General features: G+C 33.8%; 1 protein-coding gene across 6 annotated transcripts in view; it reads right to left on the bottom strand.

Annotated features, from left to right (window-relative positions):
• Positions 1–25944, bottom strand: part of EPHA5 (EPH receptor A5) — a 342893-nt gene that overhangs the window by 153276 nt on the left and 163673 nt on the right. For 4 of the 6 annotated variants that reach the window (XM_032848719.1, XM_032848873.1, XM_032848637.1 and 1 more), the window contains exons 4-5: positions 15691–15846; positions 11291–11626 (exon numbers count right to left, since the gene is read on the bottom strand). The exons of 1 other annotated variant lie outside the window; for it this stretch is intronic. In XM_032848719.1, the coding sequence (XP_032704610.1) occupies positions 11291–11626; positions 15691–15846 (492 nt within the window). Of the gene's footprint in view, positions 1–1262; positions 1319–11290; positions 11627–15690; positions 15847–25944 lie in introns of those variants that run through there. One more of the 6 variants, XM_032849031.1, reaches the window with a different exon arrangement.

Genomic DNA, 25944 nt, shown 5'->3' with positions numbered 1-25944 from the left:
CTGTCTGCAGATATTTTTATAGAGAGATTTAGGGAAAAGCAATATCAAACAAACCTAATTATGGGGGCTTTTATTATTTGCCTAGAGAGGAAGGATAGGAAACAAGTATCAGAACCTCTTACAAGTATAATTTTCCTTAAAATGGGGGCCAAACACACTTTGCAGCAGAATCATTAGCTGTGTGTGTCTGTGTATGTGTGTGTGTGAGAGAGAGTGAGATTAAGAGAGAGAGAAAATATGTAGATTCTCAGGATCTCCTATAGATACACTGAGTCACAAATTTAGGGTGTGGAGTCCAAGAGTAAATAATCCTTAAAAACACTGAGAGTGAAAATACCGTGTATTAGCCTTAAATAGCACAGCCATAATTATATAAAATTCTTCTCTAGAATAGGTTCAGTCTTACTCAATGAATCCTTTTGTCAAAATTAGAATGTTTAAAGAAGAGAGATTAATAAAGTAGACAGGCTACCTAAGTGGTGGACCTTAAATAATATCTTATTTCAGAATCCTAGAGAACCTAAACCTATGAATTACTCTTAGGATTCTGCGTCTGGATCCTTAAAAGTAAGTAAGTAAATAAAAGACACTCACAAACAAAAACTTGTCATAAAATTATTTGAAGAATTCCAAAAATCTTTAAAACACATTCCACATCGGGGCACCTGGGTGGTTCAGTGGGTTAAAGCCTCTGCCTTCAGCTCAGGTCAAGATCCCAGGGTCCTGGGATCAAGCCCCACATCGGGCTCTCTGCTCAGCGGGGAGCCTGCTTCCCTCTTTCTCTCTCTGCCTGCCTCCCTGCCTACCTGTGATCTCTGTCTGTCAAACAAATAAACAAATCTTTAAAAAAACACACACACACATTCCACATCAACTTCACTACCAGGAACTGGAATTACAACACTAATTTGAATAATACAGAAACCATTAAAATCATTCATTAATTATTTCAAAAAACACAAGTGTGAGGCACTGTTGTGACCCCAAAGGAAAGATTCCAGAAAAACAGTCGAGAGAAGAAATAGTTACAGTCATCGTGCTCTGTGTTATGTGAGAGACGCATGTGTGAAGTGAAGAGCAGAGAAAGCTTTTCTCAAGGAAGCAGCAGTTTAAGCTGATCTGCAGCCTGAGCTATCTCGGATGAGGATATAAGAAATCGGGCTTCAGGGGAAGAATAGCGTGTGCAATATTTCCTGGGGAGTCAGAGTGTTGTGGCTCTAGAGTAAGAATTTCTTGGTTTAGATCCCTATTCCCTCACTCACTAGATTTGTGACCTTGGTCAAATCACTTCACATCTTTAAACGTCAGTTTCTTCATCCTAAAAATGGGAATAATAATAATATTATGTCATGAAGATATTGTTATGATCAAAGGAGAAAATGCAAATAAAGGTCTTCATGTGACCATGCACACAATAAATGCCAAGACATGTCTGCCATCACCGTGTCTACCATGTCACCAGAGCAGGTAGAAGGGAGACAGAGAAGCAACAGAAGACTCTGGAGCGCCTTTGTAGAAACCAGGTGAACCTTTAGCAGATTTCTAAAGCCACTGAACTCAACAAGAACTTTGATGGCTTCTGAAAATATTAAATATTGCAGCCCATCCACTTAAGCCTTATTAAATAAACCAGAGATGAATTATGGACCGACTAATCAGGGTTTCATCTTTGAGCTTTGTTTTCAAAACACAAATAGGCATAGGAATAAGCACAGAATTTGAACCTCACTTAAGCCAAGTTTCAATGTAAATGGGAAACTTCAGTTGGCAAAATTAGAAGCTTTTCATTGGTAGCTGTAATATAAGTAATTGGTCATAGAAACATCAGCTTGAGGCCAATATAGAGATATCCATGATATGTAATTAAACAAAACGTTTGTCTCTAAGATATCTTTCCTCTGAAACCTTAATAATTGACCAAAATTAATGTCAATCCACACAAAAAAATTATGTATTTAACAAAATAAATTTTTTTTCCAATTATATCTTGATTCAAATAAAAAGTATTACCCTTTTTCTTTTTTCTCTGGGGTTTTTTGTTGTGCTTGTTTCATTTTGTTTTCTAATGAGCTTTCATTCTGATTATTTTATTTATTTTTATGTATTTATTTTTATTTACAAGGTATTTTCCATTTTGCTTTTAGTTTTATATTTTTATTCTTTGTGCTATTGCTCTGGATATTTTTATCAAAATTAGAGAAACTTCCATGCTAATATCAAACTAAGTGTTCTAAGATATCACTGAAGATAGCATCACCATTGGAAAATAGTATTTTTGCTTTACTCCTCAAGCTTGAAGCAGTTACTTTTGTTACCTGTATAATTAGTGGTTATATATATATGCTTTTTCTTTTGAATGTTTTCTTTCCTTGTATCTTACCTCACCATCGAGTTTGTCTGTATAATATTTGTAAAGTTTAAAACCTGTTTGTCTCAGAGTTTCTCCCACGGACTGACACTATTTAGAATATTAGTGAGAAGTTTCTTAAGTGCTATTATGTAACATTTATTAATGCCTTATTACATGTTAGGCATTACACTACTTGTTTTACAGATATTAACTCATTTACTCTTCACAACCGTCTATGTCATAGATGCTATTATTTAGTATCTGGGAGGTCTAAGTAACTTACTCACATCACAGAGCTAGCAAAGACATTATGGAAACTGGAAACTCTGGCTCCACAATCTAGAAACTTAACCAAAATATTAATCTACGACTCTGTGCAATGGAATCACACACACACACACACACACACACACACACACACACACATACACTTTCTACTCTGTGCATTTCATTTTGGAAGATAATAAATCTATACTAGTAATATCATGTAGAGAAATGGGAAAAGAACTGAAAATGTGGTTTACTGGTTTTGTTGTTTTCTTTTTTTTTTGTTATTTTCCTTTTTTTTTTAAAAAGAAAATTTGTGTATACCAAATGAAATTCACTATATTAAGATTTTAATATGCAAAAAGAATGCTCACAAATGGGGTATTCAGAGAATATGGATCTCTGTTATTGGGTGAGCTGATACAGAAAGTATAATGAGTGTACGGCAGTTATAAGCAGCACATCTGATGCCCAAAAGCAACATGGGTAGATCTACAAAATATTTAGATTATAGTGAAAAGAAGATTGTGGTAGACAGAATGAGATGTTTAACATAGCCATTAAATTGAATTAAAAACATGTATATGCAATATTAAGTAAACATTTGATAGGAATACTTATGAACAACAACAAGGAAAACCCATACTACATAAAGAATCTGCTCTTTTGTGTAATCCATGAAAATAGATGTGGGATAAAAGTGGAAAGTACTATACATAAGAAAGTATAAAAACCAGGTAAAAGCTTTGCATAGTTCAAAGATGGTAAAGTGCCAAGAGGTGAGGTATCTTATTAACTCAACCCTCAACACCCTAAAAACAAATATATGTAATGAAAGAAAGAACAAAGAAGGGAGGATGGAAAGAATGAAGGAAGAAAGGAAAGAAAGGGAAAAGAGAAAGTGTTTAAACCAGCCAGAGTAGATTTTGTTTGCAACAAAGAAAACAGACATTAAAAACAAAAATTGTTCCCCCAAGAGAAATGTTTCAGGCAACAATCTTTAAGGGAATGGGAGTATAGGCCCTAGGACTTGAGTTAGTTGTATTTCAGTGTAGCAAGGACCTGTTTTGCATTCAGGGGTGGTGATCTAACAATGTCTGGCATATAACAGCATGTTTCATCACCTGAGGTCCCCGCAAAAAAAGGGCTTCTGGAACATAATATTTTGGGTGACCAAATTCCACCTACTTTTATACTATAAAATTGTGAGAAATAGAATATATATGGGAAAAACTGGCTGTATCCAAGTACACTGGAGAATTTAAAGAATAAAGTAAGAAGCTTAAAATTTAAATTTTCAGCTCAAGTCATATGAGATCATCAGAGAATCTCCCTGCCAAAAGTCCTCTTACTCAAGTGAAAAGGATAACAGAGCTGCACATAAAAGTCCAAGTCTGATTTCATACAATTCCGGAATTGTAAAAATGATTGAACTTATTGCAGTGATTTATGAGAAAATGAGGCCACTGATTGGAAGAAAAAGTGAAATTCTGAGCATTGGAATGCAGATATGGGGAAAGAAGTCAGATAACTCAGAATATTCTCAACTTCTAAAACTTACTGAGTCTCTCTTGCTACCAGATTCAGCTGTTCCACACCTGACTAAGAAAGTGATTTCTTCACATCTTCATTACCAAGCCTACACCTTATCTATGACTGTTAACTGATAGATGGAAGAAATTCTCTTCCTGCCCAAAACTATCACTCCATCTCAACTCAGAATACGAATATTTTCTTGAAAGCTAATATTCTAGTCAATATTGGGGGCAAGACATTTCCTAGATATAAGGATCACAAGATTCTATGACTTAAATTGGCCAAAGCATAATAAATGTACGTAAAAATGAATTTTATGAGTTTTTCACATGCATAAGAGCTGGAAACAATTTAATTCAAGCTAGTATAAATTCATGATTAGAGATTCTGGATTCAATGTACTTTTCCAGGTCATTGGCACAAGTGCTAAATGTTTCTTTAACTTTTTGACCAAAATCTGGATTGAAAGGTGTCCAAAGTTAAAATAAATTCAAAAACTGTGAATTCCTGTTCTAATGTAGAAGAGAGAATTAAACAACATGCCGAAAAAGAAGTGTTAGAGTGGACTGATATTTCAAGAACTGTGAAACTACCCACATCTTCAGGAAGGGCCCAGAGACATTTTCTTTATCATAATGACAAGAAATGAATCCATGGCAGTGCCACAATCATAAACAAAATCTCTATAATTTCTGTTCTTTATACTTAACACAAAAGTTGGAGCTTCAGTGAAAAAATTAATTGATTTCTATAGGGCTCAGGGGTGGCAGAGGCCAAGCAGTAGCACTTGCCATCGGAAGGAGGTGGGCATGAACTTCATAATAGGCAGCAGGATTTGGATGGCAAAAAGTCTAGTGCTCTGGCATTCAAAGATCAAAATTATGGGCCATTTGATTTGTGCCACTAATGACGTGAAAGTCTGAGAAATGCAAATCAAAATTTAGCGGGCTGGTAAGTCAGGTAGTTCACCAATTCCCAGACCTGAGTTAGCTTACACATGGTCCCTGACTTAAGATGGTCCAACTTACTTTTTTTTTTTTTTTTTACTTTATAGTGTTGCAAATGTGATACACATTCAAATAGAAACCTTACTTAGAATTTAGAATTTTGATCCTTCCCTGGGCTAGTGATACTCTTTCAGGAAGCTGGGCAGCAAGCCACAGCCCTGTCAGCCACGAAGTCAGGAGGGTAAACAACAAACAACACTTAAAAGCATTCTGGAGAAGAATAAATGAAACAAGATGGGATTGGGAGGGAAGCAAACTATAAGTGACTCTTAATCTCACAAAACAAACTGAGGGTTGCCAGGGGGAAGGGTGGTTGGGAGAGGGGGTGGGGTTATGGACATTGGGGAAGGTATGTGCTATGGTGAGTGCTGTGAAGTGTGTAAACCTGGTGATTCACAGACCTGTACCCCTGGGGATAAAAATATATTATATGTTTATAAAAAATAAAATGTTAAAAAAAAAAGCATTCTGTACCCAGGCATCCCCCTGATTTTTTTTTTCTGCTTTTAGTACAGTAGTTGATAAATGACATGAGTTATTAAACACTTCATTATAAAATAGTCTTTGTGTCAGATGATTTTGCCCTACTGTAGGCTAATTTTGATGTTCTGAGCACATTTAAGATAAGCTAAGATAAACTCTGATGTTTGGCAGGCTGGGTGTATTAAATGCATTTTTGACTTAGATATTTCCAACTTAAAATGGTTTTATTGTGATAGAAGATGATCATAAATCCAGGAAGATCTGTACGTACCCCACAGTCCCTTAAATGAAGAGAAAGGTGATTGTCTTTAAAGAAGGATTGTGCAATAGCAACATATGTTAACACTCAACATCTGCCTTTTAGCTTCTCTGAAGGGTATTTCTGACCATTTCTAAATGAATGGGCAGGGGGAGAGGTAAATGCCCAGATCTTTCATAGTTACTGAATACTGTGTCTGAGCTAACATTAATCTCTGTGAATTCCAAATACCACTAAGAAACATGGATCTGAGTGGACATTATGGGGGTAAGTGATGAATGAGATGTTGTTCTGAGGCCATGGTACCATTGGTGCATTGATGCCTTCTCCATCCCATCTTTGATTCTTTCTTCAGGTCACACACTGGTATATAGTTGGAAGATTTACCTTGCACTTGAAAGAAACCTCTGTCTCTGAGGCCCATGAAGTAAAATCTGTAAAACTATAGTAATGGTCAAATTAAAATATCTCCATCCTACCAAAAGAGGAAGCACAAATCTTTATTGTATCTGTGGGGAAATGCAGAAATTAGTGCCACCATAAAAAATATGGAAGAATAAAGAGTGGGGATTTTGAGTTTTAATGACTTGTTTAGTTTGAGTAGAAGACAAACTAATCTTGCCAAAATATGTATTTAATCAGGTGGTGATTACAAATAGACCTAATATAGTCTCTCCACTGTTGAAAATCAACAAATATCTTTACCATTGTTTAGTAATGGTCTAATAGGTGACAATAAACTTTTTAAACATCTCAATACACAGAAACCACCAGAAAACATTCGTTGCCACCTTGGCAAGGGCAACAACCTACTTTTACCATCTCATTTCAGCATTCTCTTAAATTTCCAGCTCTACAGCATAATATCCTAAGATACATCATGCTGGTCAACTACATGAATGGCATCAAACTGAAAGTATTTGATTAAATGAGATTATCAATTACCCCAGACACCTTTGCAAGAACCAAGGAATACAAACCATCAAAACACAGGGGCACCTTTCTTAGTGATATTTTGGTACTTGATCTTAGCCAAAAGGCCAAGAAACAATCTTAGTGATATCTCTGATAGTCTGGGACAGGTTGGGACATCCCCACAAAAATGTGTGCTGCATTTGCAGCTCATGTCATGTCAACCGAACCCTCTGAAGACAGAAACCAAGAGCCTAAGATTGATTCAAAACAAAGTTTGGTCTATTTTACCTCAGAATTAGAATTCTGTTCCTTTGCGTATTAAAATGTTAGTAATTGAGGGTTTTGTTTGTTTGTTTTTGGTTAGAATAAGCTTATTCTTTCTTGGGATAAAATATACATTTGTATATATTTTAAAAGTTTTAAATTTTAGCACTTGATGTCATATGCCTAGAGCAAAATTATTTTAAAATAGAAACTTGAACAATATGTTCATAAGAGAATATGGTAATGCACATTGTTTTGTGAGTGAATAATGAAACTTAAAAATACTTGCTTTTAACAGAATTTAATTTTCATACTATGTTTTGATGTATCACTCACTTTCTAACTATCTACATATCTATCTATTCATTCATCCATCCATCCACCTAACTAGGAGATAGATATTTTAGATAAACAAATAAAACAGAAGAACAACAGAAGTGTTGTTACATAAATAATCTAAATACTTGTTTTTAGAAGGAATGAGTAATGGGTAATTCAACTTTTTGAAAGAATGTATTGCATAAAACAGACATAAAATCACTAGGAAGCTGGAGGAACTCACTGGACATCCCTTTTCTACATTTAAGAATTTAAAAAAATTCATGGTTTACATTTTCATCGTTTTATCCACTTTGCAACCTATTTGTTAAAAGAGTTCTTTACATAATTGACATATTTCCATTGTATTTTCCTATGTTTTCCCCCTCCTCCGCAGACAGCATTTCTTTATCTTCATGTAAATTACTTTTTTTCTTTTTTTTATCCCTTTCAGATGTGTTTATTTTTCTTGACCATGAAAACCTTCACAATTTTACAATGCTTTCCTGTCAACCTCAGTACTATTTGCTGCATTTTACAAGGACCGTAAAGTCCAACTAATTTTAGTATTCAGCTTTTCTTAAAATTTTATATTTGGGGAGTTTTTTGTTTTGCCTTGCTTTTTAAGTACTCTCTACCCCCAACATGGGTCTCAAACTCACAACCCTGATATCAAGAATCACATACTCCATTAACTGAGCCAACCAGGTGCCCCAAAACTTCATAATTTGATTTTATTATTAAATTAACTTGTAAAAAAGTACCATTTAAATTTAGACAACATCTTGCAAGAGTAAGGTGGGCGTCATAATGATATAATGACTGGGAAAGTGTTTTAAATACTGTATAAACATCCATAAATTTGTCATTTAATCACTATCTTCAACACAAAAACCATTATTTATTTTTATAGACCAATCAATTGCAGTTCCTAGCTTAATGAAGGATTCTCATCTTGAAAAAAAATTGCTAGTTTTTCTTCTGGTACTTTACAAATATAATGTTGAATATGGACATTTCAGACTGTGCACTAAAATTGCAAAAGATGACTGATGCCAACCTTCTTTGACCGTCTCAAATGACCTCAAGGAGAAACCAAAAATAAGAACTGGGAAACCAGTTAAGCAGTTGCAGGCCAGTAATAATCCTGAATAATCTGATATGATAGAAACAGAATGTATTACAACAACATAAGGGTCACTCATGTGCCTAAGTGGAAATCCGTAAACCTTAATTTCTACAACGAAAAGAATTATACCTTGGGACGCACAACTATATAATGGAGAACTGTCTGCAAAGATGGGTATCCTTTCCCTTTTTTGTATATAATCCTCTGTGAACTGACGTGCTTTGGAACAGATCTTCGAGCAGTTTAAAATACTGTCTCCTGGTCTATAATCCTCAGTAAGACACCGAATAAAACATGTATTAATCTATTTTAGGTTGGCTTTTTTTTCTTTTAGTCAACAACACACTTTGTTGTTGTCACAAAAATAAATCAGAAAATGCCAAAATAAATTACAAATCTGAAATGAATCTATTACAAAAGAAACGCATTTCTCAAAAAACCTCCTTAAAAAAGTCTGAAACTAAAGTTAAAATCTGCTGAAAGAAATTTTATATAAAAAACACATATGGCACAAATAATCTGCTTCAATTTAATGCTTAAAAATATTCAAATAATTAAAAGTAACTATTATAGCCCATTTTCCATAATGTCGGCACTTGATAAATATACAGCAGTAGTGATATTAAATATAAGACATCTTAAGAGCTACTTGAATTTAACATTTTTTGTGCAAATTGAGGCTTGGTTTGTCTAGAATGGTTAGACGCTAAGAAAAATCTCTTCTTGTTTTGATTTTTTTTAAAGGTTTGAAGGCTTTTATTGTAAGTGTATCCTGACAACTTAGAAAAAAGCAGCAACCAAAATGTCTGCTCTGAATACAAATGTTTATTTTATATGATAGCCGTGCTTTGAACAGCCGGATGAAAATTATTCCTTCATGGTATTTAAGGTATTTATACATCAAAAAAGCACACTTTGTAGTCTGAACAGACTAGCAAGTCAAAGACAACTAGAGCAAATATTTATTAAGTACATCATCTTGAAAGTATACAGTCATTTCTTATACCTAGTTCATCAGAGAAATATCTTTCAAGTAAGTTGAGGTTATGCAAGCCAGAAATCATTCTCCCTGAGGAATACAACTCTTAGTGATTGTTCAAAACGTTTTCAATATATTAATGGAAGACTCATACACAGAAGCAAGTAAAGTTGAAAGATGTTGCATGAGAAGCCTGAAATCACATGTTATAAAGCCAACATTTTTCTGACGTGGGAAGGCAGTACACATTTACTGAACACTTGTGACTAGATTCTGTGACGGAATATTGACACAAACCAGTATTGCCAGCAACTGAGTCTAGAGTGAAGGAAAACTTAATTTTCACTATTCCTATCCGGCTCTTTTATTACTTTTATTACTTCCATTTTAGGTTAGGGAGCAAATGGAGAAAAATATAAAGGATTCCCTTAGGGAGGTGGCATATATGTGTGCAAACTTTTCTCTCACTGAATTAAAAAAAAATGCTGTGGACATCTATGCAGCACGGATAAGAATATCTAGAATATTTAGAATGATTCTTGGTGAATTACTCAACTACTTTCGTAACATACAAGCTGCTCTTGAATATTTCCCTCAGTTTAGTCAATCAGAAGGAACGATGAATTTAACTGCATTTTCTTATTCTCAAGAGGTAATGACTTGATTTACCTGACACATTCAATAATTCAAATTATTTTGGCTAACACATGGTTACCAACAGCATTCTCTTGTCAACCCAGTCATTCTACGACCTACAAACTTATACTAATGTATATGAATTAAGTCCAATTTGATTCAGTTGAACACATCTTGTTTCACTATAAGAACACTGGCAAGGATGTCCTCACTGAAAAAAGTCCAACTGGGGTACTAATAAGGTGACAAGTTTATGCCCATGGACTAAGAACTGTGGCCAGGGAATAGAGGGAAGTTCTATTTAATGCCTCATCCAACCCACATACCTGTTGTTGACAAAAACAAGTCATAAATTACCCATAGGCTTTGAATGATTTCTGCCACATGATAGGTTGAATTATTAATTTAACTATAGTTTATCTTTGGTTTTCATTTTACCAGAAAAGAAGTCCTTAAAATTGAATATCTGAGGGGAAACGGGGGGGAAACTAGCTCAAGCAGAACTGTGTTCCCTACTCCTTAATAATTACTCCCTAGTAATTCCAAGATCCTCATATGGAACATAAATGTGTTTTCATGTATAGTTCAGCTATTCTAATTTTGATAAGTGGATTATCAAATAAAACTTCATTCTTTACATTTTTATAATAATAATATTAGAGATAATAAGAAAATCTTATTTCAACGTGCAAAGAAAATTCAGCGGAGATGCCAAATGAACAAATAAACAAGCAAATAGACCTGCCTGGTTATCTGCTAAATTAATGAAATAAATAAAAAACTCAATGTAAACAAAACAACAAAATAACTAGATTTGAGCTATCATAATTGCAAGTGTGAAATTTGAGGTAAAAATTTTTACTACAAATTAACTTGAGCCAGCAACGTCTTTTTAATAAAAAAATTCAATTGAAGCATATCTTTTCCCCCCAACCCCGTCCATGGATGAGTCTACTAAGAAAGCCTTAGCCATTACTTGTTTAAAACTAAATAAAGCATTTTGAGATATAGTCGACTTTAAGTCCTAACCCTGTAATTTACGGGAAGCTCTCTTGCAGATCTCACACGGTTCAGCCCTCACTTAGCTATGAAGATAATTGACAGAGCTTGGCCTAAGGTACATGATTTGGCTGGACATCACACTTACCTGCTTGATTTGTGGTTACATTTACAGACACATACTGCCGGGCTCCTGGGCTCAAGTCGGACACTCCATTCACTGCCTCAATCTCAAAGGTATAGTTTGTGTGAGCGAGCAGATCCACCATCATGACAGAGGTGTTTTTCAGGCCGATTTGCCGGGGGAGGTACCTGACATGACCTCCACACTCGTCACACACACCTGCATGGGAGTTGCACTTCTTGCATGCAATATAATATGATACATCTTTCCTTCCACCAGTGTCAGCAGGAGGAATCCATTCCAGAAAGACACTAGTTTCATTAACATTTGAGATGGCATTCCGAGGAGGTGAGGGGGGTCCTGGTTTGCAAAGTAAAGTAAGAAAAACATATTTTAAGATGATAAAATTACGCATTGTTTACTACACATATCCCTGGTCTGAAGGAAAAAAAAATTGATTTGCAACCAGTCTTTTAAATAGGGGGAATGCAAGAATCATCAATTTGTAACAATCTTTGAAAAATCTTGTTATGGTTTCGTTGGGACAATAGTGGGACTTACACCCTATAGAAATAACTTATCCTGACATTGTTAAAACCACTTGTTTAGGTAAAACAAATGTTTTGCTTAGTGTACATATAAAGAATGATGGAGTAAAACTATGCAAAAGTAATGTTAGATAAAAAATTTTATATTCAAACAGTGGTAAGTCCTTTGACAAGTCCAAGGAAAAATTCTCCTTGGGGATTGAACTGATTACTTCCTTATTGAGATCTGTCCCAGAAACCTAGGAAATACACATGAAGGATTGACTAAGCAATGAGCACAAGTGAAAATAGGATTTCTCAGTGTGGCTATTGACTACAAATTCTGCAGCAAGTAAAATAGCCTGAGCTTACCTCAAAATAAAATGCATATCCACAGATAAATCACTAACACCATTTGAAATATTCCTCACAAGTCAAGAAGAAACTAGAATTTAAGTAGCTGGACACTGCAATGTGTAATGAAACTTCACTTACTTTGATATTGTTTTAATACTGTGGCTTGGCAAATTGTGAATTTTAATTAATTGGAAATCAGAAATTTATTTTAAAAATAACTCTCAAAAACACTATAAGAGAACGAATGAAAGTGTTCAGATCTTGACGGATCAGCAGAAGAAATTTATATATAAATAAAAAATATCCATTTGTATACTACTTTATTTCTGAAATGAATAATTAGCTTATTAAGGAGAACTGAAATTAATTTCATATCAGTTGTGACAATTTTATACCACTCTGTGAGGGATTGATAAGGACGGAGGCTTTGTGTATCTGGGCATGGGGTATACGGAAGTCTCTGTGTCTTTCTCTAAAGTTTGTTGTGAACCTAAAACTGTTCTAAAAAATAAAGTCTTTTAAAAAAGGAATTGTATAATATCTGTCTCTACAGTTGATTTTCAGATATTTCAATCTATTATAACATCAATCAGTTGTTAATGTTATGTGGTCACATGTTCCCAAGGAAAAAATACATTTATATTTTTTTCAGACTTAATATGTAAAACTTCTCGACAAAGAATAGAATGGACTATGGTGTCATTGAATGGTTCATAAGCGTAAATTAAGCCACTTGGAAGGGCATAAGTTAGTTCTCTTGATATCTGTTCTTTTAAATATAGAGATTAATATTAATTTCTAACTAACATTTATTAAGCCATGACTGTTGAAGACTAAATTTATAAGTGATAAAAAAAAAAAAAGCTACATGGTATTTATAAAATGCCATTTAAATTGACCCCACAAATCTACGAGTTGCCATTTTTGGCAAAATAATCCCTACCTCAGCTATATCTCTGATCGAACCCTGTGAGTTTTCCATACATACAACCTCACACACTTCAATATAAAGCAGTTACTTAAGATGGAAATCCACACTTTTTTTTTTTTTTTACTGTAAACTTAAGCTTATTTAATAGTGGAAAGTTACAGAGAAAATGTCATTTGAAATCAAAAGGTTACAGGTATACTTCTGAAAAAAAGTTAAAATATATTGAAATGTGTCTAGCTCAGGAAGACATCAAAGTTTTTTCTCCCTGACATCTGAAATATAACTAAATTAACACCTTTTCCCTAAATCTGTTAAAACATTAAAAAAAAAATCAGATTCTGACTCTTCCCTTTTCTTCTGACTCTCTACCAACAGCCCCTTAAAACTTGGGAGGGATGAACATGCCTTTTAATGTCAAAATAGAACTCAAATTCAAGTGAAGCCCTAAAGCAGAAGTAAAAAGTAGAGGCTCAGATTGGCATGTACCTAAAAAGTAACCTAATGAAATTTCACTGCCTTGCTAAGAGATGTGATATATGAACCAAAACAGAGCTATGAGAAGCGTCCCTTCATTTAAACAGATTAACCAAAATCTTTTTCTTTTCCTCTAAGTTTATAACATTCTATTTTCAAGATTTATGTATTTATAATAAATATTATATATTTATATTATATATATACATATATATATATATATATATATCAAAAATTATTAGAAGTTAAACCATAAATTTCATTCAAAGCGCCCAGGGAAAGCAAAATTCCAGACTTTCATATGAACATGTGAACATAAGTCAAGCCATCCATGCAAGGGGGTCATATGCAGTATTGTGGTGTTACAAATGCAACTAAAATGGAACAAACATACCCATGGATTATATGTTAGAAAGATGATCTACACAAGTCCCAACAGTGTTTTCAAGAAATGCATACAAATTAGTGTTCTTTGAAACACAGTACTAGAAATTCACACACTTGGAAACAGAAAATTTGAAGCCTCAAGTCCTATAATAGGAGTAAGCAGTCCCCGACACCAGAGCACAGGCTTATCCATCACCCCAAACCTAGCAAACTTACAGAAAGGGAGACTCAATTTTATGCTGAGAAACAGAAAGATCATGGCTGGGCCACTTAAAATAACTATAGGAAATTAATGAAATTTAAAAGATAATTCAAGATATGGTTTTCTCTCCCTAATTCTATTCCTAATTTCTAATTCTCCCTATTTCTTTCCCTAATTCATTCTATTGTCTGTCCACATTTCCCCTTTACTCTCTGGGCATTCTTTTGCTCTGATAATTAAAATAATCTCTGCTGTAACCAAAACACATCACATTCAATCATAGTTTACATCTCCTCTATTCAAATGCATCTTTCTAAAAGTGTATATAATACTGTCATTTACTTACTTGAAAAGGAATTATTTGCAATTAGTAATCATCAAACCCATAAAATGATCAGTCTTGTGATAAAAGAATGATCTTTCATAATGCATAGCTAATATCAATATGAGAAATTATGAAAATATGTCTTGCTGACACTATAAAATTCAGATGCTAAAATTCAGATAAAATTTCAGTTTGTGGTCATTTGATTAAAACAACTCTATGTCTGTTATACTTCATACTAGAATGAATGAACTAGAATAAATACTAGATTTCAACACTTTTTGTCATCATCTTTGAGAGCAAATGCATTTTGCTGGCATCAAAAAATAATAAAATAAGGCAAGGTCATGGATACCGACTCTTAGCGGAGAGGGGATACTCTTTCTTCCCTCCATTCTGAGTTTTGGTTTGATTTGCCATAGTGTCTTTGTATGCAGACAACTTACGAAAGTATTTTTATCAACCAAACAAATACATAAGTGCGTTTCCTTCTCAGAAATATGTGGAATACCAGAAAAACTAAAACACCAAAACATCGCTGGATGTGGATGCTTCCACTGCAAATGTTGAAATTAAATGTTTACTATTCATTATTCTAATTATATGATTATGGAATCATATAATAAATAATAGTTAAGGACCCTCACTTATAAGAAACATGGTAATTGCTTAAAAGTCCTATCTAAAGATTTTTTCTATTTGACTCCTAAATCTGACTTGCCAACCCCCAGTATTGCATGTTCTGGAAGTGTTTCCTGTCTTCTTTCATAAATGACCTTCTCATTGGCTTTTGTCATTTAGTGGGGGAAATTAGGTTAAAAAAAATACCATTTATTACATGTTTATGTGATCAGAAGCCAGGCTCGGGAGAGAACAAAGAATGAAAAAAACGGTTTACGGTGAAAAGGAAAATGGGTTTATCAAAGTCAGGTTTACTTGTCATGAAAATGAAAAGAAATTACAAAATAAAAGAAAAAAATTATCTGTCCCCAATGTTGAATTTGAAATTAGGGAAAATGAATGCTTCTAACAGTGAGTAATAAAAAAGATTCCAACTTTTCAGTGCTTACTTAAGAAAATCAAAATTTGGTTAAAAAAATCTGTTTTGGAAGATTAAACATTATGCCTGTTTTAAGGAAAATAGTAACAGGATGTAACAGGCTCTATCATGCTCTCTCTTCAAAGTGGTGAACATCACCAGGTATCAGTGGGTTTCCTTACTTGTGCATGCCATTGTGGGTGGATCAGACTCCCTCCTGAAATAATCCTTTTCACAGACACAAGAGGTTGAAGCTTCCTCATGGGTATAACTGTGAGGTGGACATTTGCTGCAGCTCTGGCTGTGAGGTGAGGCTTTGAAGAACCCAGGTCTGCACACTGTCAAAAGAAATAAGAGACTAAGCTTTTCCCTGGAACAGATGCAGTGTTTGTTTTGTGAATAATGTCATTATTTTGACGAGTATACACAGATCACATATAACACAATATTGCCATTAATTTCAGAAATGTTTCATAAGATTCTGAATCATAAATACCAGGCTATTCTTTCAGATAATCAAATATTTAAGGATTTAAATTAAACATGTCTGGACTGTGTGTATTTTTAGTGATCTTTATGTTGCAGGAGTTATAAGAAATGATATTACAAAAGATAAACACTTAGATGTATTTAAAACTGAAGCAGGGCTTTGAGTATAAATTTCATTTATGGTATTATTAACAGAATTTTGTGGAAAAATAATAATTTTACCCTATGCTTATAGAATGGTATGGTATATTTAGGTCCTCAAAAATTAGTTATTGAATAAATAAATTAATTAATTGGTGGATGTTAAGAGCTTCACGAATTTTGTTGGTTTTGGGAGACTGCAGGGATGAGCTGGTGTATCATTCACATTATATTGACTTCAGGGGAGATGATAGGCATTTAGTTCACATTTTACTCCATTTTAGGACTTTTATTTGACTCGACATGCATCTATTCTAATATCAGTCATACTTATACTGTACAAATTGTAATAGTCTATAAAGGGTAGAAACTGTGTCTTATTTAATTTTGCATTCATAATAATTCTCACAGTGTTTGACCACAGTAGGTGATTATAAATTATCACATAATGCATAAATGAATGAATGACATGGCATGAAGATTGTAACTGAACTATTCAGAATCACATAAAGAAAATGTGCTCTGGATATTTTTATTAACATTTCTGTTAGTCTTCAAGTAAGTGCTTATAAAGTAAATCTTTTTATGATGCTCATTCCCTAATCTTTTGAATCTTTCTTTCTTCTCAATGGCTAATAAAGTCAAACTTTCATTCCAGTTGCCCAATATGGGCTAAAGACACCAAAGTGTTGGTTCGATTACTTTTTAGGGTTTAGATTACGTAAAATTAATCAACTATATAGTTTTTTCTATTTTCAAAACTCAGCACATACACTTAAGAGCATTTATTCAAGCATCAATGGAAATTTGCTAAAGCTCAAAGGTGAACTGATATTTCAACAGAAGTTTTTGATAGACATAATGAATTTGGGCTAATTTTCATGTGGTATAAATGATTTGGGGTTTTAGTAATCCATGCTAAGGCTTTCTGCCATCACCATGAATAATCAGGAATTGACAAAAATGAGAAGGTATTTTTTCAGTAGATCTAATTATAGCGATAGCAAAGCCTTAATGCTCTTATAAATTCAGAGAGAATGTGAAGGTATTTGAAAGATAAGAAGAGCTTTTTGATAGTATTAGGGACATTCTTGTAGTTAAATGATTAGGAAAAGATTTAAAATATTATTTTTCTTATAATAGGATTGCTGTAGCAGTCAATACCATTCTTAGCTAAGTTATCCATTTTTTCTCCTTTTATCCTCTTCAGTAAAACCATTTTCACTTTAAACGCTATTTACTTTCAAAGACATGAAGTGTCAATCCACAATTCTGCATATTTGGAATTTGATAATCATTTGTGAAACAAAAGCCAGTTCTTTTATTTTGTTGAATGCCTTTTAACCTAAAAACTTATTTTGATACATATATAACACTTAGTAACCCTCTATGGAAACTTTGGAAGCTAATTAATATAAATTTAAATAAAAGTAGATAAGTGTATCTTTCTGGTCAGTAGTTTAGCAAAATGCTTTCAGCAGGTGTAATAGGCCAAAAATTTTGCTCTGTACTAGATTACTGAGGTGAACAACATAGAAATGGCTTTGCCTTTGTGAGTCTTAAAAGTACTGCATGACTAATTATAAATATTGTTATGCTAGAAAAAAAGAAAGAGCATGGAAGTGAACACTGACATCTAATTTAGATTGGGATGTCAAAAAAAGACTTCCTTAGGAAGCTGTCTTTGTTGAGATGTTAAACAAATTAAAAAGGAAGCATATCCATTTTACATTAGGGGGACAATTAGAGTGTATTAAACTGCATTAGAAGGGCAAATTCTTTGCAAAGGACCAAAACAGGGAAGAAATAAGGAGATAGAAGAAACTGAAGAATTGATAAGGGTGAGAGTACAATTAAAGTGGTAGAGATAAAGTTAGACAGGGAAAAGGACACCAGACCACACCTTATAGGTTTTATTATTTGAGGTCATTATAAAATTTTAAGCAGAAAAATATTAGGATGGCAATGATGTTTGAGACATCACAGTGTAACACTGTGGATAATGGAATGGAGAGGAGCAGGGATGGAGGCAATTGGTCCTTTTGCCTCTGTTGCACTGTGCAGAAAAAAGACTCTTGTTTAACAAGAGTGGTTTCAATGGTGATAGATGAGAGTAGGTGAATTTAGATGATCAGTCTGAGGTAAAATCAACAAGGTTTCATGGTTTATTTAATGGTCAGATGTGAGAGGGGAAATCCTATGGCTGACTTAGAGGTGTTTGGCTTAAACTGCACAGGAACTACTGGAGCCATTTTCTCAGAGAATGTTCGATATGAAATGTATTTGGAGGAAGATAGTAATTAAGTTTGAAGTGTTCTTTAATTTGAGGTGGCTAAAGAAATCCAAATAGAGATCTAGGGAGGAAAGCAGTGTACTCAATATTATCCAAGAAAAAACTACATATATATGTAATTATTCATTGTCTTCAAATCATGGCCAAAATCCAAATGGTACATACAATGCTGCTAGACAATCTTAGTATTATTTCCTTAGTTAACTTTAGTTTTCGGCATCAACATGATGATTCTGTAGCTTCTTCTCTCTCTTCTCATTCCTTAGAAGCTCTGTTCTTTTGTGATTCCTAGCTGGTTACATTTGTCTCTGTGCTGAGAAAATGGAAGGCATTAGAGGAACTTGCTTATTTTCCTGCCACCAAATCTCCAAACCTAAATGCACTTGTAGCCACCCTCTCTACCTTTCTTCCCATTAAAATGCACAGGTATTTTTGATTCTATCTAAGGAAAATATCTTTATTTTAATTAGGAACTTCATCTCTATCCTCTGTGGGTAATATTTCAAGTGTCTACTATTCCTTCTACATGCTCAGACTCTCTCAGTCTCTGTCTTTCAATTTCTGTCTGCCTGTCTGTGGTCTCTCTCTTTCTCTCACGTAGACATTCACATGAGCCCAGTACAATATTCCAGAATTTTTCAATGGAAACAAAGTGAAGCAAAAGAAAACAAATAATAACCATAAACTATCAATCTCATTTGATCTCAATTTACCCTGTAGCTACTAGTTTCACTTCCCTGCAGAACACAATTTCTTGAATTACTTTTCCATACACGCATCTCTAGTTCCTATTTTAAATCGCATGTTGGCACAATCCACTCCCCTGAACCTGTTTTTGTTAAGATTGCAGTCATCTTGCTCCCATCCTTCTCAACAGCATTTGATCATGTCCTTTTTGGGAAACTCCAATTAATTTTACTACAAAATGCTAGCAAAGTCTACAAGTTTCCACACAATATCTAAGAATTCCTTCAGATGTAGTCTCTTCCCACACTCACAATCTCCAACCATACTAACCTATTTATAATTTCTTGCATTTGAGAAACTGTTATCTGTTTCTAAATTTTTCAGGAAAAGCATCCCAGCCAAAAGACAAGAAGTGTAAGTTACTGGGGAAAAAAAGTTTGCAGTCCCTGATAAGGAATTTGGATTTAATCTGAATGCATTTGGAAAACACAGGGTACTTATTTTTTCATGGCACTCCTTTTCTCACACACTGTGGCAAGGAATATTTGTATTGTGGTCAGAATATAAAAATTGTGCTTGACACCCTAAAGCTACACATATTTAGGGAGACAATAAATAAAAACTAATAATCAAAAGAAGCAAAATTGACCTTTTTTGCATCTTAATCATGACAACACTGAACAAATAATTATTTAGATGAGTGGTAATATTTCTTTAAACTCCAACTCTATATGTTTCATTTAAAATAAAGGAATATTTGGAGTGAAATTATTTCAAAATGACAATTGTACGTTACCTAAAAATTATTTAGAAAATATTATGCAAGTCCATTTAAGATGAACAAGGAGTCAGAGACAAAAACTGCATCCTACGTTTCATGAGACTGACTTGGAGGAAAGGAAACTATTTTTTTTTTTTTTTGAAGGAAAATGTTTTTAATAATTCCTATTCTGTCCATGCTTCAAGGCTCTTTTTAAGTGCTACCTTTTACATGATGTTTGTGATCATCTCCATTGCCACATACTCTTTCCTTACACATCTTATAGGGTTATAGACTATTTATTGAACATCTGTCTTTGGCATATAGCACAAATTTTGCCATAATTTTATGTGTATGAATTCTTACCTGCTTTATATAGAGTTGGAAAACTCTGTATAAACATTCTAAAGAATGGAAACAGTTCATTTGATTTTCATTATATGTAGCATAATTTGTTGTACTGAGTACATATTCATCAGTGTTTATTGTGTAAATAGTACATTTTTGTCCTCAGAGTGTACAAGATATAGCAGAACTTAATAAAAGCTGATGAAGCTAAATTATTTAAATATTAAGTCTTGGCAAGTAAATAGTATGTCCTATATTGACATTGGCTACTTTAGAAGTTTTGCAAAACCTGCCAACATTCCAGCTCTCATATTTATCACTTAGAAAACAAGGCTGTTAATTATATCTATTAAAATAGTTTTAAAAATCTAAACAGAAAAAGCATGTCATCAATATATGAATTTCAATTGTCAAATTTGTGAAAAGGTGTTGCCTTATCTAATTAGAAGATCTAAAAAAGTTCTCAAAATTACCAAAAATGGTTAACCTGATAATTTAGGGTTTTTCCTATACTTTTTTAAAAAATATTTTATTTATTTATTTGACAGAGAGAGAGACAGCCAGAGAGGAACACAGAACAGGGGGAGTGGGAGAAGGAAAAGCAGACTCCCCACTGAGCAGGGAGCCCGAGGCAGGACTTGATCCCAGGGCCCCAGAATCATGACCTGAGCTGAAGGCAGCTGCTTAATGACTGAGCCACCTAGATGCCCATAGGGTTTTTCTTATACTTATTACCAATTACCAATTAGATTACTTTTAATGTGTCCAATATATATATATAGATAGATAGATATAGATATAGATATAGATTTTTTTTTTTTTTTGTCTTAAAGGTCCATCACCCTTGGGATACCTAAGTGAATTCATTTTACAATTCAAAATCCAGAAACAGAAGCACAGTCACCAAGAAAAAAATAATAATGTAGAAAATACTGTTTTAGTAATTTAGAATACTATTATTCTCCCCACTACAATTAAAATATACAGATCATCTTAAATGGAATATGCACTGCCTGTTTTTGTCTATATCATTTGATACAATTAATCTTCAAAAATGTTATTAGTTTTATCTGATTATGTTTTATAAGAATGAAAGACAATCACTTTGACAATATTTTTACTACAGTTCTATTATAGATGAATTACCAGAGGATATAAGCAAAGTAAAATTTACTTTTTAAGCAGATCTTTCAAAATGAAGTGGCCGTAGGATAGTTAACCCAAATTTAAAAGATGTGTTTATTAAGAAAAACAGCATAACACAACATGTTATCATGAAATTGCAAAACAATGTAATACTTACACCAAAATTTAAAAATGAAAGCAGATCTTTATATTTAAAATGTATGGCTCAGTGTAAATAAAATAGGTAATGAGTTAAAACAATGGTACATTAGAATAGATCTTAAAGTAGGAACTCTAAAATTTAGCAACATCTCTTGAATGCTTACACATAGAAATAGGACAAAGAGCCTAGTCAAGAATCTAAAATTCCTGGCTAGTTTGAATATAACTTTAAATGGTAGAAAGCAATAAGGCTGATTTTAATATTAGAAAATAACTTCTGAGAAGAAAATAATACTATTTTTAATTAAAATAAAAGTTTTATAGTTTTTTTATAATAATAGTTAACATACAGTTTTATATTGGTCTCAGGTGTACAATATAATGATTCAACAATTCTATACATTATTCAGTGCTCATCATCATAAGTGTACTCTTAAACCGTATTACCTATTTCACCCATTCCCCATCTACCTCCCTTCTGATATGATTTATTTTAAATGATTACCCTCAGTTATTATTTTTTCTTCCAACCAGACCATTTTTATTTGAAGCATACTTCAGAATACACGGTTTTAAAAGATATATCTAAAACATTCCATCCAAGAAAAATAGAATACACATTTTCTTTGACTACACACTGAAGAATTCCTTGGTTAAATTACATAAAAATAGACATAACAAATATTACAAATTCAAGAAAACTGAAATCATACCAGCTATATTTTCTAACCACAGTGATACAAAACCAAATATCAACACTAAAACAAAGCTGGAAATCTACATTGTAAATATTAAATATTAATATGTAAATATTAAATAACACACTACTGTACAAGCAATGAGCCAAATAAGAAATAAAATAGCAAATCAAAATATGTCTCAAAATAAAAGAAAAAAAAATACAGTATTCCAAAGACTATGGCAAAAACAAACTTCAGAGTGAAATTTATGCTATAAACTCATATTAAGAAAAAAAAGTTTCAAATAAACAATTTCACATTAAACTACAAGGAACTAGAAAAAGAAGAGATTTACCTGAAATTTATTAGATGAAGGAAATAAAAAAGAAAAATCAGAAATAAATAGAGACAAGAATAAACAACAACATAATATTAAAAAAATAATGATTAGTCTTTTAAAAAAATAAATTTGGCAATGCTTTAATGACATTAGGGGGAAAAAAACAAACAAAATGAGAAATGGAAGAGAAAGTAATACAACAGATAACCACAAAAATGCATAGTATGATAACAGATTACTATAAACAATGATATACTAACAAAGCAGATAACTTAGGAAAAAATCTGATAATTACCAAAAACAAACAAACAAACAAACAAAAAACTCACACACAAGTTACCACAATTGAATCATGAATCTTGAACCAAAGAAATAGAAAATCTTCTTAGACTAATAACAAGCATAAAAGTTGAATTAGGAATCAAAAATCTCTCAGCACAGAAAAGCCCAGGACTACATGGTTTCATTGGTGGATTCTACCAAACATTTGAAAAAAATGGTTGATGACAATCTCTATCAAAATCTTAAATAATGGAATAGAGGGAACCTATTCAAAATCATTCCATGAAGTCAGTACTACAATGATACCAAAGCAGGATAAAAACAATACAAGAACAAAAAATGTCAAGTTTGTCTGATATAAGTATTGCTGCTCTGACTTTTCTTTTGATACCCATTTGCTTAATAAAAGCTTCTCCACTGCCTCGCTTTCAATTTATAGGTGTTTTTAGATCTAAAATGAGTCTTGCAGTGCTTGGGTGGCTTAGTTGGTTAAGTGTCCAACTCTTGATTTTAGCTTAGGTCATGATCTTAAGGTCATCAAATTGAGCCCCAAGTCAGGCTCCAAACTGAACATGGAGCCTACTTTAGATTCTCTTTCTCCCTCTCCCTCTGCCCTTCCCGGGCTCATGAGTTCACATGCATGCACTTCCACTATCTCAAAAAAACTAAAATTTAAATTAAAATTAAAAAAATAAAATGAGTATTTTGTAGGCAGCATATAGATGGTTCTTTTTTTTTTTTTTTTTGTCATTTCTAATACCCTATGTCTTTTGATTGGAACATTTAGTCCCTTTACATTTAAAGTAATTATGGATTGGTATGTATTTATTGCCATTTTATTACTTGTTTTGTCATTGTTTCTGGAGATTTTCTCAGATCCTTTCTTGTTGTTACTTTTCATCTCTCCATTGTATCTCTTCTTTTAGTCTGAATGATAGCCGAGCTGGATAGAATATTCTTGGCTGCAGATTTTTCCTATTTAGCACGTTGAATATGTCATGCCACTCCATTTTGGCTTACAAAGTTTCTGTTGAGAAATCTCCAGCTACCCTTTTATGTTTTCTCTTATAAATTAAGAACTTCTTTTGTCTTGATGCTTTTAAGATTTTTTTCTTTATCACTACATTTTACAAATTTAATTATAATATGTCTTGGTGTTGGCCTGCTTTTGTTGATTTTGATGGCAGTTCTCTGTGCCTCCTGGATCTGGATGTTGTTTCCTTCCCCAGATTAGGGAAGGTGCCTGCTATTATTTCTTGAAATAAAATTTCTGCTCCCCTTTCCCTCTCTTCTTTTGGGACTCCTATAATACAAATGTTATTACATTTGATGGAGTCAGTGAGTTCCCTAAGTCTATCCTTGTGTTGCATAATTCTTCATTTTCTCTTCTGTTCAACTTCATAATTTTTCCATTATTTTGTCTTGTAAGTCACTAATTCATTCCTCTGCTTCCTACAGCTTGCTGCTCATTACATCAAGCCTGTTTCTAATCTCACTTATTGATTCTTCATCTCTAATTGAGTCTTTTTTAGTTCTTTTATCTCTGTGGTAAGGGTCTCACTAAAGTCTTTTATTTTTTCCTCAAACCAAATGAGTATCCTTATGATCGCTGCTTTAAATTCTCTACCAGGCATGTTCCTTATATCTATTTTGCTTAGATCTCTGGATGTGGCCTTATCTCGTTCTTTCATTTGGGATTAATTCCTCTTTCTTGGCATTTTGTTTAAGTCTCTGCCTTCTCCTTTGTGTCAGAAAAACCAGTTATGTCTCCTGCTCCTGAAAGCAATGGCTTTATGAAGAGGTCATGTGTTGCCCAGGGCCGGGCACTTCAGGGAGTGTCTCTGGTATGTGCTGTGTGCACTCTGCTATTGTGTTTTGACTCCTCTGTTCTTCACCCCATTCATCTGCAGAGGCTCTCCTTGCCCACTGTAGGCACTGTTTAGTCCCTGGCCGAAATGTGGCAAGTTTTAACCAGATGTGCTCTAGTCTGCTTGTAGAATGAGATCTGACACCTACTCCACCAGAATGGAGGACCGGCCAAACTCTGGTTGGGAGACTTGGAGTGGGCAGGGTTTGTGTTGGCCTTCTTGGGGAGGAGCCTGCTGCAGTGAAACTGAGATAAGCATAACTGAGAAGGGCAGTCTCATCAGAGCAGGGAGGTGGGGTTGGTGTAAGCAAGGTGGCAACCAACCTCAGCACTGTGCTGCCTCCCACCAGTCATGGTGGCTCTGTGTTTGTGCTGAAGGGCAGGACAAGGAAATGGTGCTGACCAGCTTCCTTGTTCCTGAAGAAGTATCTCTGTGAACACTGCCTCTCAGGGATGCTCTCCTCTCCAAAAGAATAAATAATCTCCCCACTGTGTGCCCCAGGCATTCTTCAGATGGCTGCTTCCATGCTGTCTGCCTCTGGATTGTTTGCCAGCCTTCTCTTCAGGAGTAGGACAGTACCCCATCTGGCTGTATCCCAGTTAAGTCCATCAACCTTTAAAATTCCAGGTTTTAAGTCCCGCTGTGAGAACTCATGAAATTCAGCTCCTCTTGTTTTCCAAACCAATGATTGTGGGAAAATGTTCTATTTGTTCATTCCCCTTGTGTTGCTCTCTGCCTAGCCCTTCACCATGACTACAGCTCTTTCCCTTTGCAGAAGCTGTGATCTATTTCTCCTCTAAACCACATTTCCACACTTCCTACCTTCTTCAATGACAAATGACCCCTTCTCTCCCTTTAGTTATGAAATTTGTTCCGTCAGTCTTCTGGCAGATTTCTGGAGTATTTAAGATGATTTGGTAATTATCTAGTTGTGTTTGTGGGCTAAGAGGAGCCTATGGTCCTCCTACTCTGCTGCCATCTTGAGGACTTCGTCCAGAACAAGACTACTATTGATAAATACATTAAATCTCTATCTCTATTTATACTTACATTTATAATTTAGTCTTGCCAAATATTGATAGAAGCCCCAATAAATTATATGATATCTATAAATGAAGAGTAAAATTAATTGCTATATATCCTTTAGATATTCATTTGTTCAATATATGTAATGAGCCAGGCTTATGTGTCATGAACCGTACTGGACACTGGACATGCATACATAATTAAAACTCATTCATTGCTACTATGCCATTAAATA

The sequence above is a fragment of the Lontra canadensis genome, unplaced genomic scaffold (assembly GCF_010015895.1).
Source record: "Lontra canadensis isolate GAN:19392208 unplaced genomic scaffold, GSC_riverotter_1.0 scaffold1, whole genome shotgun sequence".
Classification (NCBI taxonomy): Eukaryota; Metazoa; Chordata; class Mammalia; order Carnivora; family Mustelidae; genus Lontra; species Lontra canadensis.
Note: the sequence above shows the minus strand (reverse complement) of the source record. Positions and strands in the feature narration are given on the sequence as shown.